The sequence below is a fragment of the Netta rufina genome (assembly GCF_964035555.1).
Source record: "Netta rufina genome assembly, chromosome: 1".
Taxonomy (NCBI): domain Eukaryota; kingdom Metazoa; phylum Chordata; class Aves; order Anseriformes; family Anatidae; genus Netta; species Netta rufina.
In genome coordinates this window covers 127,054,823-127,073,840 of record NC_140123.1, presented here as the reverse complement: position 1 = coordinate 127,073,840, position 19,018 = coordinate 127,054,823, and the positions used below count along the sequence as shown (strand labels likewise).

Below are 19,018 nucleotides of genomic sequence, written 5' to 3'. Positions count from 1 at the left end.
CTGATCAAAATCTTTCTGTCTTTCTGACATTCAGAGGGGTATGGAGTAATCCCTTTCCTCCTTCAGATAATGTCTCTAGTCTTTGCATAACATTTATTTTTCCAAACCAGACATGTCAGATCCTTATACATCTCCTCCTGTCTTAGAGAGAAGCTGGCTTTCCAGGACTGAGCATTTCCCATTCAGATATGCTAAGGAGAGCTCAGCTCTGACAGAGTTTTGAGGATGGTCATGAACATACATGTGGTCAAGAGGAAAGTGAATATCTATACAGTGTTACTCTGTTCATTACTATTCAGTGCCCTTACGGTTCATCCTTGGTGCAATGAATCAGCCTAAAGGGATTAGATACTCACAGAGAAAGGGATGCAGGTGAATATATCCTTCTCCGACACCACATCATCAATCAGGCTCCTGTTTTCCCCTTGATATTCAAGCGTGGCACTCAGTGTCACAGACTCATTCAGGTGGGTCAGCTGAACGCAGACTTTCTCAGGAGCATCAGTGTTTATCAGAAAGGGCAGCAGCACCATGTATTGCCTAGAAAGAGGGGGAAGGCTAAGTCAGAGGAGCAGGAACAGGTGGAAGGAGCTGTACAGAAAGGGCAAATAAACCAATCTGATAACTACAGCCCTCACTGTTCAGGGAGAGAGCTACATTTTCTAGGAGTGCAGTAAGATTTCTGGCATGTCTGTAATAGCACAGGAAAGCAGATAGCCGGTTCTCAAAAGTAAAATACCACAGGAAATTCTCAATGTAAATGTCTGGAAAGGATATGTTTTTCCAGGTTCCAGCACAATAGCAGTGTTCTTTCCTGGGACCCTGAATACTGCCTGTGGCATGAAGAGCAAAAAGTCTACTAATAGACTATGTTAGTAGCATTCAGGAGTCATTCAAGTGCCAATACCTACTGAATAAATGGCATTGACTCCACTCTGCCAACCATCTGTAGCGTTACTCTCAATCCTCACAGGGATCCAAAACTGCCACAGTGTGGTGCCAGATCTTAAGCAAAACCCTGTAGCAAATTCAGTTCTTTGCAGGGAAGTGATGCACTTCTGGGACATGGTGAGCAGTGGGTCCCTGCTCTGTCCTAGGCAGCCTACCACTTTGCAGAGCATGAGCAGTTTGGCGTTGCCATGCTGCCCAGAACTGCATCTGGGAATCAAACCTGATCCACCTAACAACAACCAGTGCATCCTTTTGGGTGGGCAAGCTCTGGCCTCCTCAGCCCCAGAACAGCAAGTGACTGGTAGAAGGGACCTCAACACCTGCCTAGTAAGGTAGGGCACTCCTCTTGGTGCATGGGAGGCTCTGACACCTTTATGTCCATCAGCCAGTTTGCAGGGAGAAAGCTCTGGCCCCTTGGATCCTGACCCTGCTGTCCACTTACCCTGTATTTCTCAGAGCACTGTAAGCACAGCCTTCCATGCATGCACACAATACATACTCTATCACATACAAATGGGTCAAAAGGAGGTGAAGGAATGAAGTATAAGGTACCCCTGCAGTCTGCTAGCACCTCACAGACCTTAACTGTCACAGCCTTACAGTTCTACATAATTCTGTACGAGGCTGAAATTTTCATTCCATTGGCTGGGCTGAAAAATGTGAATTAAAAAATAAAACAATTTCTGGTCATGCCAAATCCGTTATTTGTTCTTGTTTTGAGTGTGTTATCAATCAGAAAAGCACTCACATCTCCTAGGTGTTTTGACCTGGGAGTAACATAATGAATGAAACGTTTTATTGTCTTTTCAAAAAATAAAAAATAAAAAAGTGTTTCACTTTAGAAAACTGAATGTATAAATGACTATAAAACAGCAATAAAAAGTTATCTTTTGAGCAAAGAAGCAAATTGTTGCAGAGTTTCGCTGAAATCATGTCAATTCTCTTTAAAAGCAAAAGCTCTTTCCCTCTTTTCTCTCTCTCTCTCTTTTTTTTTTTTTTTTTTTTTTCTCTTTTTCTCTTTTCTTTTACTTTTCTCTTTTCCTCTATTTCTTTCTTTTTCTCTTCTGCTGCTGCTGGCAGAAGATGTTTTACCCAGTTCTGATGTCTTTATCCTCGGGTAAAACAAAATAGGCAGAAGATGAGACACAAAGCAACAGATAGAGGAATAAAGCCCAGTTCTCCTGCCTGCCCTGGGACCCCCCTGTGTAGCTTACGGCTCTGTGACGGGCGAGACGGGCGAGGCGTCTCCAGGAAGGAAGAAGAAGAGAAGGAGAAAGATGTTAAAGCTGCTGGGCAGTCCATCTTTCCCCATGGTGCAGAGCGGGATGTGGCGAGTAGAGCAGAAAAACAGATAACCCAGCCTGGTTCGGTGCTGCTTGTACTGCACCTCTGCTCTCTAACTTAACCCCTTTATACTTTCCTCCGCAAACAGCCTGGGGGCTGGAAGAGATAAGGGCAGTGGGCCAGGGCCTGTCCGGAAATGGGAGAGGCTTGCAAGGAGGAGCTGAAACTGGCTGCTCCGAGCCCAGGCAGAAGGCCAGGTGCTGGGGGAAGAGGGAGGGGAGAGTGCCCAGCAGGCTGGAGCTGTATCTTCAGGGCAGAGCAGCAGGCGATGGAGGAGGAAAGGTGATAGCTAACGAAAAGAAGGGTTAACACCAGAGGGTAAGAGGAAGGCCTCCACTTCTGGCAGGGCTCCCAGCTGGCCATGGCTCTGATGCTGGAGGCTCCTGGAGGAGAGATGATTTGCTTGGAACTGGGAGCAGGAGGTTGAGCAAGTGCTGAGGAAGCAAGAGTGGGTGTGCCAAACCCCCATCTACAAGCAGGACAAGCAGGCCAGTCCCACAGGATCTGAAAGCTGGGAGTGCAAACTGTGAAAACATTTCCCTTCCACCCACCCTGGTATCTTGTGCTCTCCATTCCTGGTCCCACCACAGCTAATGCCAGGAAAAGGGGCCAGAGATCAACTGGACAATCAAATCTTCAGAGATAGTCTGACCTTCACCGTACCATTGTCAGTAACATGATAGAAAGCTGCCAAAAGTTCAACCCAGTAACAGCATGTAACACATTAACCAGGCCCCCAGAGCAGCAGCTGCCCTCACACAGCAGAACATAACATGGCCTGGGTCTTGCTTTGTCTATGCTGGTTCTTGTTCCAGGTCAACTTATTGGGACAAATAAATCAAGTTATTGCTGTTTGGTGGAGTCCTTCCTGGTTTCATTATGTAACGCAGCGTGATGGGTAGTGTTGTATCCTAAGAGGAAATTTCTTCTTAACCATTATTTCTACCATGGTTACTTTGGTCTGCAGCAGGAGGATCAATAGCTCTGGTAATTATTACCTTTGCAAGCAGCAGTGGGATATCTGTCTTATTCATAGTCCTCAGCCAAGCTCCAAAGAGTAGACATCTATGTTAGAGGATGAGAACATAATTTGGAGAATAAAAAGGGTAAAAGGATAGATCAGTTATCTGTCCGTCCTTTCCCTCTCCTACTATCATTGTAAATTTGCTATGCTGAGGAAGTTTGGAGTTAAGAAATCCAAGTTTAGCAAGAGAACAAACATTTATTAGGAATCTCATTCTGCCCTGTGGCAACCCGTATGGGAAGAAAAGAGGGCAGTAGTTCATGTCTAAGTTCCCTGGGGACTTCAGAAAAGAACCACAGCCCAAGCTTGTGCTCTGCCTTCTCTATCTGGTGCCTTAGGGTTGCTCTGCCTGCCCAAAAGAAACGTAACCCAGGAATACTTGCCTCACCTGCAGAGAGTAGGTACTTGGGTAGTAAAAGAAGATGATACTTTGCAATGATTTAAACTGATTAAATACAAAATAAAAGAAAACTCATGAAAAGTGTTAGCCTATTTATTAGGGGAATGTGTTTTAATGATATCTTCCCTGCATTTCTTGCAGTGAATCTGAGGTTCTATTGTTTGGTGTAGCTGAAAGTGACAGGGAAGCTTCAATTATGCAAAACCAGCAGTTAGTATCCTGTATCTGAAGCAGGAATCAAGCTGCATTCACTGATAACATCACTGAAGTGCTGATTGGAAGGGAGCTCTGGAAGTTGTCTAGACCGTCCTTGCACTTAAAGCTGGGTTTTTGCCAATGCTAGATCGGGTCTCCCATGACTTTGTTAAGCAAAATCTTATAAACCTCTAAGGATGGAGAATTTACCATTTATCAGTCATTCATTACTGCTTACAGTGTTCATACAAGAAGAACGTGCTTCCAACAAAATTAGTATGTATTGGTCAGTTATATAAACATGCTCTAGGCAGAAGATAAAAAGCTGTTGCAAAGACATTTGTTCAACTGGTTTTCACAGAAATAAATATACTTGCTTCAAATCCTTTCAGTACTGGGAAAATTTGAACCCAGAGAGGAGACAATTGCATCATTAAAACAGTAAAATCCCTAACTGAAAATTCCTTCCTTCCAAAGTATGGTCCACTTCTAAGGCAACCTGATCCATTAATTTATTTTACATTTCTTGAGCATCTCTTTGGGATGAGAATGAGAGGCCATGTTTGAAGAGCTGATTAGTAAAATAGTCTAGCATGCACTGCAATGTAAAATCCTAGGAGAAGCAAAGCTGTTGCAGTATCCGTCTGATAAACTAGGCAAGCTCAGAGTCATGCTCACCTCACGAATAGGCACTGTGATAATGCGAGTAGCTGTTTCTTCACTGGGTAAAGTAACTCTTAGGGTTCTTCCTGTAAATGCTACCAGCATTTTGACAATGCAGGCAAAGTCTCTAGCATTATTTCACAGGTCCTGACAACTTTCTGGGAGCCAGGGAGGACAGTATCTTCTTTTGATAGCTGAATGGACATTGGCACTGACAAAATCACTCACCCACAATAACCCAGAGAATCTGAGGTGAAAACTTAAGATTTTTAGCTCCCACTCTGCTGCTTAAAACACTGATGTTTTCCTCCAGCTTCCCCAGGTCTGACCATTACATATATGGTTACTGAAAAGCAGGCCTACCCTTGCTGGGAACATTCCCAACTTAATCCCCCCAGCTCTGTGAACTCTACATGAGTCTCAGCAGACATCCCCTTATCTGTCTATACTAAGGTCTGCATTTTCATTTTAATTTGCCTTGAATTCTCCATGTGTTACACCCTCTATAAATGTCAAACTTCACATACCCAGGGATACACAATTGAAAGCATTCTGTATATGGCATTGTCAGGAATTTCCTGCTGTGTTGCAACTGGATTGCTCAAAACTGTATTAAACTGCTCCTTTCAACCAGGTGATGCAAGGACAATTCAAAATATATTAAAAAAAAAAATACAATTGCTGAAGGGAAACAGCAATTTTCTTTTTGGAAACTACATCTTGTTTCTGTTTTCTCTGTGATTACACTGCTGTTTGTAATGCTTATTTACATGTGGCGTAGCAGTAACAATCCCATTAACAATCACTGCCAAATTATTTGCAATCCCCCTACTGAACATTTAATCTCACAGTTTCAGATGAAATCTCCAGTGCTTGAGTCAATTACTTTCTCTCTAGTCCTTCCCTGCCCTACACCATGCTGCCTGGTTCTTTGCTTTCATTATCTCTTTATTTCTACCACTCCTCCATACTTGTCTCCTCAGCCTCATCTCCCCATACATGTCCTTTTCACCCCTCCGCCTCCTGCTACCCAGAGTGCCCTCCTTGTCCTTACATTTAGCATGCAGTATGTAGCACGTTTAGATCTCTCCCTGACCAACTGTGCACCTCAAGACATCTACCACTAACCTGCTGCTTGCCGAGGTTTGCTACTTGGTATTTGGGAAATCCCCATGGAGATGCTCACATGCACACTGTGTCACATATGCATAGTGAGGCAGATGTTCAGAACAGGCCACAGCTGCTAGATGTGCTCCAGAGACCACTCACAGAGGCCGAGCAGTGTGTGCCTACCCATATGCACCAGACCTGTTGGACATGTACAGTCAAACTCACAGGCTGTCAACAGCAGACATTTTGCTCACAACCCTGCCATCAGGCAGTCCAATCTGAGTAACTGCTCTGACTGCAGTTAGACTATAAACTGCAATCCCAGGCCAAGGGATAAACTGGTAATAGTAAACTGAAATATGATATAAATATTTGAGGAGAAATAGGATGAAGTGGAAATTAATAACATTTATCTTCCTTTGTTGAAACAAAATCTCTGGGTGAAAAAAAGAATTTTTCAGGTGTGTGGTAATACAACCTACTGTCCCAGTGTTAATGTTTGGCGTGGTTTTATGCTGTCCCATTCTTAGCCTGTCTGTTCTATGTCACCTGAACACTTGTAGTAGGGATTTGTCCACTGCTTCCTCTCTCTGCAGTATGAATCTCCAGAGGTGGAAAAAGAAATATGTTCTTGGTTGATTCAATAACAACACACTATTAACTGCATTCCTTTGACTCCAAAAGTCTAGGCTCTTGACTAATTTGGTTGAAGTTGGCCTATAAAACATGGTGTGTAGGTGCTTTCTTCCAACTGAGAGAAGCAAAGACATGAATATACATCTGTATATTTGGTCCAGTATGGTACTGGATGTTTATTTTCACTGCTGGATTCACAGAAGTTGTAGTTTCCTTTCACCCTCTTCTCTCCTGTTCGTAACACTGGGATGCAAAATGAGAGGCTGCCACTGGAAGGAGTCTGTTTTATGCTACTGACCATGAATAGCAGGTTCTGTTTTCCTCATCCTGCTGGCACCATACAATCTCCATTGCAGGGAATGGAAATGAAATCTGATGCTCGAGAGTGAAGAAAAATGGCCAGCTTGCCTCCAGAGATCTGAAGACCCAGCCTCTACTGTTACAAAAAATGGTATTGAAAATAATAAGAGAAAACAGGGGATAAGTGCCAGGTCTCATCTGGTCCCAAACAGCACTAAACCAACAGATGTGGACTAGAAATGGATCTAGCACTGAGGATAACTCACCCTTAAGGGCAACAAACCTGTCCTTGCAAAGCACATTTGTTAGAGCAAGGAACAGACCTCAGTCTTGTATGGAGCTTTGGCTCGCAGGACAGTGATCCACTTGTACCAGTGATGAGGCAGTTGTGAGATAAAAATGTACAAGGGATTTATCTAAGAGATTTCTCACAAATCCATGCAGCAGAAAATTCACAGCTGGAGGCCTGAAAGAGATCCCGTATGAGGACAGCACACTGTTGCACGGGGCTGTTAGACAGGACTCTGCAAAGAGACATGGAACAAAAATGAGTCTGAGAGAAAATGCTGAGATTATCCCCAAGAGACATGGAAGAAAAAGCTCTGATTTTGAAGGGTGGAGCACAGAGAAGGAAGTGACAAAACCCAACCTCCAGTGGACAGCTGTTACAGAACAAAGTGTACACCAAAAAAAGAAAACATTCTTCCTTGGAGTTTACACATCTAAGTAATTTTACCATTGTGGAACCTAACTCAGAACTGAACATAAACATGATGGTCTGCAATGACAGTGATGTCCATCAGCATAAGAACAGCAGTGCTGAGAGTTTCATGGAAATTTGTTTACCTTCAAGAAGTTTGCAAGAACAGTAAATTAGATTTAAGGAAAGAACTAATCCAAGTGCTTAGTGTACTGACAGCATGATCTTGGACAAACTTCCTTGCAGGAGAAGTGTTAGAGAATAACTCATTGTGTTGTTTGCTATAAAAAGGAAAGGGCAAGGCAAAGGCACTGGACCAAATCACAGTGTTTTGCCACATGCACAATGCTGAGTTTTGTATAAGTGAAGAGTGTGCCAAAAATAAGTTTCTGAATTGAGTTGGCGCAGCAAAGCAGTGAAGGACTGGATCCTTGCACCCATTTAATGACACCAGCAATTGGCAAAATGGGTGTAAATTAGCTCAAAGCAGTAAGACAAGATGGACTGTATGCTTTTTTTGACTGAGCAACTGTGTAGGCAGTGCAAGTAGGGTGAATCGCCCTTGGTCTGAGCAGCTTGCAGGAAGCAGAAAAGGAGATACTAATATTAGCCTTCCTTTTCACAAGTACATTACTTTACAAGGTGCAGGGCAGTAAAAGGTAGGCTTTTTTTTTTTTTGAGTTCAGTGACATGCAGGTAATGGTAAAAAGAAAATGTGCTCAGGAAGACAGTATCTGGCACAGGAACTGTAGATATTCTGAAACACTGGGGAATCTGATTTAGCACTGTTCTTTTGAAAACAGAATTAAACTCACTGGGTGCCATTGAGTATAGAGCCATCTTCCCAAATCCAGTCAGGGCCTGTGGTCTTGCTCAGTCCAATCCAGAAACATGCTGTTTGAATACTCTTGAACAGGTTCTAGAAACGGTGATGAATTATAAAGAGACTAATAAGAGTCAGCCTGAAAATGGAGGTAAGGGTAAGTCAAGAGAACAGACAGCAAAATACATCCTCTCACTCGACTGTTCCTTATGTGGTCCACAATACTGCTTCTTCACATCTGCTAAGATAGTCAGGCTGATCAGGGAGATCAGCCCCAAAAATCATGCCTGGAATACCAACTAAGTGTATACTCACAAGGAAGTAAGTGTGCTTTCACATTTCAGGGCAATATATGTGAATGAAATGCACCACAGTCTTCTGGCGTATCCTACAGAGAGCTTTAGGTAGGAATGTATGCTACTAGTATTAACACTAACGCTCTCCCATATAGCTAGCTAGATAATGCAACGTATTAACAATTAAAGGTAAAATCTGGTCAGGGCAGGAAGTGCAGGCACCAACAGATCTGTGAGAAGAGCTCAGAACTAAAGCTCATTACAATTTGATATGAACCTTCCTCCTACATGTTTTCAATGTTCATTTCCTTCTGCCTAACCTTTAACTCCTGTCTACTGTTAAAAGTTGAAGCCTGCAAGAGAAACTCACCCCGAAGTAAACACCATCCTCCAAAAAAAAGGGGGGGGGGAGGGGGAGGGAGAGAGAGAGAGAAAGAGAGGGAGGGGGGATTTTGTCTTCTCCACATTTGCAATAAAACCCAGCAAAAGCAACCTTTCAGTAGCATGGCTGGGCCCCATCCTTATCTCCTGCTGCCATAAAAAAGCTTCAGAGCAGACATTTTCATAGCCATTTTCAGACATTTCAGTAACAAAGGTGGCTTGCTAAAGTGCTAAAAAAGTGTTTCCCTGGTAAAGGGCGGGGCGGGAACAGTGCAAAATAGGGTATTTATAACCAGACAGCTAGGAAAGTCTTACTTATGTGGGGAAGTCTTCAGAGGGATAATGGTGGTAGGGACAGTACTGAGAAAGCAACAGAGAGATTTTCTTCATGCACAGAAATAGGTAATTTGGGAAAGATGAGTGTTTCCCAAGGAGCCAAGATTTGCCTGAGAGCCTGATACATATTCCCAGACCTGAAGACACCTAGCCTCATAAGCCACTACAGAACACATCACACAATGCAACTTTCATCCATGGACTGGAGGCTGTCCACGTTCATTGGACATGAGCTAATAAGTCCTGGTTTGCACAGAACAAAATCAAGTACTTCTGCTCTACTTGTACAGGTATGCCTCACTTCCCTAGTGGTCAGCTCTGCCCATTTCTTTAGTAGATGCACCTGTCACCAGTGAGCACTTGATGGAAAATCACACCAGCACAACTGAGGTGTGTTTTTTTTGTTGTTATTGTTTTTTGTGAGAGAGAGGAAGTCAGCATTGAAAACAGACCGAGAAGGAAGTATCTGTGCATGAACACAGGGAGTGGCAGGGGTGACTGAGCAGAAGGAGCTGGAGTGGTTGCAGGAATGAAAGGTACAGGTTTTGCAAAAGACACTTGGAAAAAGAAGTGCTTCTGAAGTGTAGTGATGTACTGGTTTGTAAGTAATGAGTGGAGATTGCACAGTGCCACAGTCTTTTCCTGTAATTATTCATATTGGCCTTTTGGGGCTAGGAAGAAGGTGGTGTGGGGCAGTGGAAAAGGCAGTCTCCCACCTTCCCTCCTAGGATGATTCTGAGTAGCTTACAGTGACCCTCACTTCTCCTTTCCCTCCCTCCCCCCCCTCTGCTTCTTGGCTTGCTGGGAGCTTATTAGGTATATACTGAAACCACAAGTGCACTGCAGCATTATAGTGCAAATATTATAGTTTAAAGGCTTGCTGGCCTTTAAACCAAAATATTGCCAGAGTGACAGCACTGCCTGGATGTTAATCACTGAGATACCTGCAAGGAAATGGAAGGTCCTCAAAGAATACAAAAAACCATTACCATTTCACTGGTATCGCTGATCACCAGGAGATGAGCTCCTTGTGCCCGGCAGGATTCCTGGCTGGAATGCCAATCCTTCTTCTCCTTGGAGAAGGAGTAGCAGCTCCCTCTGTAGGCTATCCACTGCTCAGGGCAGTGTGGGTAGGAATCATCTGCAAAAGAAATAAAATACCAGTCTTTCTCTACCATTAATCAACAAACAGAAAGGCACTTGCTTGCAAAGTACTGCAAGTGCCTACTGAAAAACAACTCTCCTGGATAAAAGCAATGCAGAAATCACAAATCAGAATAAATGTCTAAAAACGTGAACACAGAAGTTCAGACCCTCTGTGCATTTTCCATGTGCATGTGTCCTGTGCACTCTAATGCTGGTGTAACTCTTCCACCCCTTGGTTTTCCCCTGAGCTACTCAGGTACCTCAGAACCAAAACTGGTTATCTGAAAGGAAAATACACTCTGGGTGTGCAAAACATAAGGGAAGAAAATGACGTCATTCTGTGGGCACAATGTTGTTGTGTCACACATCGGGTAAATGGATTTTATGAGGCAGTCAACTCTCCTACATGGTTTAGCACCTTTTGTGTACATGCAAATGTGTTACACATCTTATGTTTTACAGTTCACCATCCTAAGTATAGCAGACAGGTCTACAAAAAACATTCAGTATGTTTCCTTGTTCTTTGCCACAGTGTCTGAGATGGATAGCCTAGGGTCTGCGTAAGACATGTACTCTTCAGAATATTCTCAATAAGCAGTAGGTACATCAAGGTGGTAGAAACACAGAACAGCTTCTGGTTTAACCCTGTATAATATAATGGGTTCAGGATCTGATCTCCTGTGCTTAGACGAGTCTCCAGTCCTTTGCTCTTGGTTGCTCACCACCAGCATGCCTTTGTGCACTTACTCATCTTCCAAATCAAAGCAATCGCTAGGGAGATGCTCAGTATCCCAAAGCTTATAGCCAAGCCTGGCACAACCACTGACCTCAGACAGGGAGCTGTAAAAGAGAAAAGAAGAACCACGATGAACAGGACCAACACAAAAATTGATGGTGTTTTGGGATAGTTTGCTTGTGTCCTGGGCATTTCCGTAAGAAACTGCGCTATTTACATGTAAAGCATCCCTGTCTCAACACATAGGTACAACAGAGGGGTTTAATATGTTTGATATGTTTTGATGTGTTGCATATCGTCACCACAAAAGAAAGAGAAGGGATGTACTGCAAGACTTTTCCACCCGTCATTTAGTAATACACCAATGCTCTGGGTCTTCAGGAGTGAGTGCCTACACTCTGTACATTGCTGCTAGGGCCATAAGAGCACTAAAAGGCCTTTGGGACCTCCTCCCACCAATGCCCATCAGCCCAGGAGTCCCATAAAGCCCAGAAGCTCAGGAGGTCTCCAGAGGCTCTGTTCCCTGTCCACAGGAACTGTGGTGTGGTGGGTGATGCCAGGAGTGGAAGCTCCTGGCCCAAGCCAGCAGGTGAGTGGCGTGTCATGCTGGCAGAAGACTTTGAGTCACCAAGGGTCACCTCCAGCAAACATGCTCCTGCCTCAGTGTTGAAGTTCGAGGCGGAAACACAGAGCTGTAAGCCACGTCTGCCATGTTCCCGCTTATGTGCAAACAACAAGGCCTTTCCCACAGCTGTCTCAGCAAAAGTGACAGGTTTAACCTCAGCATCCTGTTCACAAGCTTAGACACACAGTTGTGTTACGCCATCCCAGGACACTCCCAAGTCAATCCTACACGCTCGTCCACATCTCTCTCTGTGGGGCAGCAGGATGGGAGGACCAGCCCCGAAGACCTCTGTACCTCTCCACATTTTCATTGCCACCATGCATTGCTCACCCGCCATCACTGGCAGAGGGAGACTACTTAGTGAAGCCTCCACCCTAGTCTACAACAACTTCCCTTCAAAGGGTGGGGAGGGATTTCAATCTAGAGGACTGAGAGAGATTTGTCTGTGTATAGAAAGAACAGGCAACTTCCAGTCTACACCTTGATTTCCTACTGTCGTGTTCTAGAGTTGTGCTTGCCCCAAGAGATATTCTCTTTCTATAAGGCATTTGACTAAATGCCTTATAGAAAGACAACACTAAAAAAGAAATATAGAAAATATATAAGAAATATATAATAAAAAAATATATATATAAGAAATATAGAAAGACAACACTAAAATCTAATCTCCCAGGTTGAGGATAGGCCTGTATCTAATACCATGGCAGAGCTGCAGGTGGGAATTGATTTGCTTTTCTATATTAAATTCAATTTGATAGCTGTATAAACAACAAGACGTTCTAAGAAGCACTCAATAGGCAAATAACAGTTACTGATATTGAGGAATACAAGATTTTCCTGTGCTTCTCTCTTAAGATTATATACCACAACCTTTTCTAGTAGAATTAGAGTCTTCTATGCAAATCCGGTTGCAAACTCCCCAGCGAGCTCATGAAATCTCAGGTGTTTGGTTGTGTCACACAATCCAAAGAAACATATTTTTGCTCCTAGAAGATACCAGTAGTCTAAGGAATAAGAGGCTGTTCTCCATTCAAGTAAAATTAAAGTGAAAGCAGGTTAATAAAACAACTGCATTAATGGGGTAACAGTAACAGGAACCCCACAGATCAGGCAAATACTACTAAATAAATAGGGTGAAAATTGTACTACACATTGCCAGACAAGGATGGTGATAGCAGTCATGAATTAGGAGGGAAAAAAAATCAGAGCAACAGTGAAGGAAGCACAGTGACAATGACAGGCATCAATTTCATATTGAATCAAATTAAATTAAACAAATGTCAGAGCCTGGCACAGAGACTAAATGTTTTGTCACCATCAATAACTGCCTAACAGAGTGGCAAGCTGGGAGACGCTCAAAAATAGAAGCAGCTTGTGTCTGCCCTGAGCAGTGTACAGGCCCTGGCTTACCATGGATCCATCCAGCAGCTTCTCTGTCACAGTGACCATAAATGTACCAAGACTCAACAGGAGAGGAGGGAGAACGCTCTGGTATAACAATTTCAAAATAGGATACTACAGGCAAATGAGGTATTTTGTCAAAGAGAAATTAAAAGGCACAGCTAAAAGAACAAAATACTGGTTCTTTAGGGGAGACTTCAGTAGGAGAGACTTCTTATAGGATCCCTTGGTGGAGGCTGAAAACAAACACGTATCATATCACATATCCAAAATACTACAGAAAACACAAAGAACTCCAGTGCTAAAACAGAAGCTGAAAAACAAGAATACCTGGTTTCAGCATTGAAAGTCCAAATAAAGAAAACAGACAAGATCATAAACTCTGGCAGATTAACGCGAAACTTCAGGAAGGCAAACAAGTTGTTGTAGGGACCTCTCACTACATATTTAGCTTGCTGCTAAACCCGTGTTGTCTATTAGCCATTCTCAGGAAAATATTACCTATCATGATAGATCATTACTGTGTTCTGTCCTCAAATCTGTTGGTGTCCTGCTTCTATTAATTTATTTTAGTCTTAGAGCGGTTTTCAGACTCGCTGTTTTTAAAACCTGTTTCTGTTTTATCGCAGTATGTTTAGACCTGTGGTTTTAGCTAAAAGAAGTTTCCAGGGTAACCAAGGAGGATATGAGGGAGTTTGTTCTAAGCATCATCCTTCTGGTAAAGAGATCTTTCCTGCGACAAAAATTCTGTAGCATTTCTTGAAGCTAGTCAGTCTGGAACAGTTGGACTAGATGATCTTTGAAGGTCCCTTCCAATTGAACTATTCTATTCTATTCTATTTTTGATTACATGGATTTGCAGGATATTCTAGCTGCTTCACTTGTAGTTAAAAAATATGTATTTATTTTAAAATAATCTAAATTAAAGAAAATATGTCTTTTTCACTTACAAAATACAGAATGTCTATTAACTTTGCATATGGGAGGACAATGAGAGAACTGAAAAACTTGAATTCAGTCCTGTTCTCTGCCTGCTCTCTATTCCTCTTCTAAGGTCACCTCTGTACTTCTGGTGACATAGTTTTTATCGGTCAATCAAATAATCAAATTAATTCTCAAGAGAATGGATTCAGTCTAAGGTTAAGGTGTAAGGTGGGGCTTCTCTGCAGATCGCAGAAGCATAGAACAGTTGAGGTTGGAAGAGATCTCTGGAGTTCATAGGGTCCAACCTTCCCACTCAAGCAGGGACACCTACAGCAGGTTGCCCAGGACCATGTCCAAACAGCTTTTGTAGATCTCCAACCTCTCTGGGCAAGTTTACAGCTAAAAACTAAGCAAAATAGAATAAATATCTGTCGAAACATAATTCAGAGACCACATGCTTGGAGAAACTGAGCATTTGCACTTCTGTTTTCCTTCCTCTGTTGCCTCTCAAGGAAGACATCTCCTGCATCCTCCAAATCACTGTTTCTGATTTTAGGGAAAACTGCTCTCAGGACAAAGCTATTGGGATGACAGTCAGTGAAACAGTTAATTCTTAAATGTCAGCAGTGGGCATATGAGCTGGTGCCTACTGGCAATGAATAGAGCAGTTCATCCTCTATTGTTTCAAACCAACTGCAGCAAAAACAAACCAACTTGATTCAGCAAATCAGCATAAAAACAAAATCCCAGAGCACTTCCATGACCAGAACCAGATAGTTCACTTGAGATTGTAAAAACAAAAAGTTATGCCATTAAATAATTTTCAAAGAAAAAAAAAAAAATAAAGTGAAGGGGGCAAGTCATACTGGAGCATTCAAGCTGAATTTGAGCCTCCCTTGAATTGTAATGATCAACCCAGGGAAATGGAATAACATTTTTCATAAATCAGGACATTTACTGCTTGCAGAAAGGTGTTCCTGCAGTCCCGCCTTTTTAAAACAGGTTCAAGAGTTTGTGCTTGATCCTCAACCACTGGAAATACCACATGAAGCTTTTGTAGAAGAGGAAGAGAGAAGTAGCTGAGATGAGTTTGAAAAGTGGAACATCAGACATATTTACACGTAGCTGTCTGGTGAACTGTGGAAGAGATTCCCTGAGGGAAGGGAGAGGTTACCTGGTGGAAATTTAGTGTAAATATACAATGCTATAGCTTTCTAGAATAAAAAACACCCAGCTAGGTCTATGAGAGCTCTGAAGAGACGAGTGTGATAAACTGCATTCATCTGCGCGCAATGCGACCTACTATTTTTAGGTTTGGGAGTCCAGATTCAGTTCAAAAACTGATAGTTGTTAGCATTTTATAATTCATGTCTTCTAGGCCAATCTGAGGAATGTCATTGTGTTGTCCCAGATAGATCCCCTCAGCTCCTGCCTATGTCAGTATGGGAGTAATGTGACTATGTGGTGCTGGAGAGGAGGATGTAAGAAACCAGGGTACAGAGCTGGTTACTTGCTGTTACTACAAGCAAGTCACATAGGGTAACCACGGTTTTAAGTGAGTGCTGGACTGGTATTTTGCTAGTGTGAAATATTTCAGACCCTCTGGCAGACAGAGAGGACAAATCTAGAGTAACTGTCATTTTGGGGGAGTCTATGTGAGCCAATACCCTTTGGTTGGCCAGAAGACTGATCTGTGCACATGTGATACACCTCAGACACTGGGTGACAGAGGTTACAGATATGCATTTAAAAATAGAGATAAAAACCTGAGAGCACATCTCTCAAAAGTGATGGGGGCAGGCAGAGAGAGATGTAGAGAGAGCTGAAAATAAAGGTCTTCTAGAGAAAAGTTACTTAAACTTCTCTCATTAGGAACTCCTTGCATACAGAAGACAGATGGAAAATAATGAAATATTACACATAGAATTTCTGTTCAAAGATCAGCTTTTTCAGGCCTTCTGGTTTTAGCTTAAAAAGATAAGGATACATAAAGCAATTTGGACAGGAGGAATATTAAAAGGAAAACTGCAAACATCTCACCACACCACCCTAGAATCCCCACCTCCAACAGGTTAGGAGTGAACACAAAAGGTGGGGAATGAAAGGATGTCCCTGTATTTTCCAGTGCATCAGACAATGTGTTTTCTAACAAAAGAACATGCAAAATCGAGATTGCCTTCCAAGCAGATGGAGTGAGGCTACCAGATGTGAACCTGGGAGGCGGTTCTGTGCTGACTTTGTTTCTAGAAGGAAGCAAATGATGAGGCAGTAGTAACAACTGCAGATATACATGGTTATTCTGAGCATGGCACAGAAATCCTATCCCAAAGAGCCTCCTTTGCTGTTTTTAACGGCTCTGAAAAAATCTAAGGTCAACCAGTAGTGTTGCAGCCAATACAACACAACTCACCCATACACATAGGCATTTAGTTTAAAAGCAATCAGCTTATGGGAAGGAGGCATTTATAATAAAATTACTACCAATGCAAAATTTCACTTTTATAAGGTGAGATATCTCAACTAAATGGCCAGAGAAATTGCTCAGTATGACATTTGCCAGGGCTAAACGGAGAGAATAGAGCAGAAGTGAGGAAAGAGAAACTTAAGGAAAGTACTAAGAAAATCTTCCTGATAGTAAACTGCCCTGCAGGACTGTCTCTGGGGGAAAGCTGGAAATTTTCTCAGTGGGCAGTATGTAAAACTAGAACAGAGAAAACATAGGAAAAAATTATGACAAGAATCCTGCAGAGACCCATTGGAGAGAGTCTGGATGATCTCATCTGCCTCTTCTGTCTCTGATCTCTGATTAGCATACACCCATAATTTATCTGTACTCACATCTCGTTTGCTATTCAAAGAACTGTTGCTGACAACCTCTTATTGCTGACAAGCAGACAACTTGAAAAGTAGAAACTTCTTTCAGAGAAAGGGATGCCTGGGTTGAACATCCAGTAATAGACACACTAAGGCGTCTGATGGAGGGAGGACGGGGAACAACACATTGGCTTTTATCACTGTAAAATATTCAGGTAATTTTAAAATCAAAACAACAGTACCATGAGCTGGTACTCAAAACCAGTGAGTAGCTCACTGATTTATTAGATCCTGCTTCTGCTAGAAGTAAATCCTTTGCTGACCTACCTCATCGAGCTTCCTTACCTCTCCTTTCCTGTCCAGCTTCGTCTCTTGGAGGAGTTGCAGAGAATTTGACGGAAGTATAGATTATTTCCTCGCTTGTTTCTGTTGTAGAAGTATCTGATCTGCTTCCCTCCATGCCAAAGCAAAGAGTGCGTAGGACAAGATGTGTTTCGAACAGGCTGCTGACTGCTAGGGTTCAACGCCCGTGAAACAGGAAACTTGAGGCTACATTCAGAAGACAAAAAATGTGAAGTTGCAAAGCTGTGCAAAATAACCAAATTTACACCAGAATGGTGAGCGATGTAAATGCAACACGTTTCATTTCCTACCCTCTTGAGAGTTGCCTTAAGAGCCGCATTGAGTGGAAGAGGTGATTAATCACAAAGTTCATGACTTTTGAAGTGTTACCAATGAAAGAGGCTTTGATTGCACTGTGGTAGTAATTGTGAGAAAGTGTGCAGGTCTGAAGAGTTCCCTCTCAGGACAGAAGCAGGTGGATAGGGACAATTCAAGGTTAAAAATACCAGTGGGCAGATAAGCAATGGCTACCATGAACTGGCAGCCCAACAGCTGTCAAAAGGGAAGTAGAAGTGCACAGCACATGATTTTTTGAGAATGAAGCCTTATGAGTTTTGGACATTTTGACAAGGAACTCGTTTCTATAGCCAACACCCAGGGCAAATGCGCTTGAGAAACAGGCTGGCATTGAGAGCTGACATCCTTCAAGACCCTCAACAGTTAACATCTCAACAGTATTAGTACAAGAGAGAAATGAAGCTAGTGAAGACTTGATGACTAACAAGCATCTCACACTTGAGGAAAGGCTGAGAGAGCTGGGACTGAGCACCCTGTTAAAGAGAAGGCTCAGAGGGATCTCATCAACCTATAAAATGTAAAATACCTGAAGGGAGGGTGCAGAGAGGACAGAGCCAGGCTCTTTTCTGTGGTGCCCTGTGACAGGACAAGGGGCAATGGACACAAACAGAAACATGGGAGGTTCCTCTGAACATCAGGAAACACGTCCTTACTGTGAGGGTGATGGAGCACTGGCACAGCTTGCCCAGAGAGGTTATGGAGTCTTCCCCTTTGGAGATGGTCAAACACTGCTCAGACATGGTCCTGAGCAACCTGCTGTGGGTGGTCCTGCTTGAGCAAAATGGGGTCAGACCAAACGATCTCCAGAGGTCACTTTCAACCTGATCCATTCCGTGACTCTGTGATCAGAGATAAAAGGAAAGGAAGGTTCTCTTATGAAATACTGAAGACTGACCATTGGTGAGAATGGTGGGGAGTACTGATGCTTCTAGCAAGCTGAGAAACCTCTTAGTTGCATGGCTGTCTGACTTTTGTCTTGATCCAGATGAACCCCTCCACTTCACACTGAGACTGGGGATGTTTGCCAGGCTTGGGATGTACACCTTGTACCATGTCACTGGTACAGTTCATTTACAAGAACGGCCCAGGCAGTGGCAACAAAGGGCTTTCCCTTGCTTTTCAGTTCTAGGGCAGGAATGTTTGTTCCCTGTCCTAGTGACGTGCTGTAAATTTGAGAAGCAGTTGTCTGGGAAGATGCTTAATTTGGTACAAAGTGCTGTGAACTATTTGTGAGAAAGCACATGCTTGGGAAGGTATGAACTGGCTATTTCTGCAAATCTCTCCATCACACACTTCCCTCTAAGGATGGCAGATTGCACCCATGAGATTCCTTCCAATAATGGGTTTCTGCATTGAGCCTTTAGATTGCAAGACAGGCAGTCTGTACTTGAGAGGAGGGGGAAGGCAGAACACAGCAGAGGAGCACAAGAGGGAAGCTCTCCTGGGTGTTTTCAATGGATATTAGAGAAGTGTAAAGAGAACTGACGAGCCCAGAGAGGGAGGATTTGCTACAG

General features: G+C 43.0%; 2 protein-coding genes across 2 annotated transcripts in view; both read right to left on the bottom strand.

Annotated features, from left to right (window-relative positions):
- The window catches only part of A2M (alpha-2-macroglobulin), a 28,034-nt gene extending 25,719 nt beyond the window's left edge, over positions 1-2,315 (bottom strand). Inside the window, exons 1-2 of the mRNA XM_084292337.1 lie at positions 2,166-2,315; positions 357-540 (exon numbers count right to left, since the gene is read on the bottom strand). Of these exons, the coding sequence (XP_084148463.1) occupies positions 357-540; positions 2,166-2,263 (282 nt within the window). The 5' untranslated portion in view covers positions 2,264-2,315. The remainder of the gene's footprint in view (positions 1-356; positions 541-2,165) is intronic.
- A 4,720-nt stretch (positions 2,316-7,035) lies between these two features.
- KLRG1 (killer cell lectin like receptor G1) lies at positions 7,036-17,265 on the bottom strand (the record flags this gene model as incomplete). The annotated part of the gene is made up of 5 exons (XM_084303253.1): positions 7,036-7,147; positions 8,139-8,242; positions 10,149-10,300; positions 11,053-11,145; positions 17,151-17,265. The coding sequence occupies 5 exons, from the start codon at positions 17,263-17,265 to the stop codon at positions 7,036-7,038; spliced, it is 576 nt and encodes a 191-aa protein (XP_084159379.1).
- Positions 17,266-19,018: the final 1,753 nt, after the last annotated feature.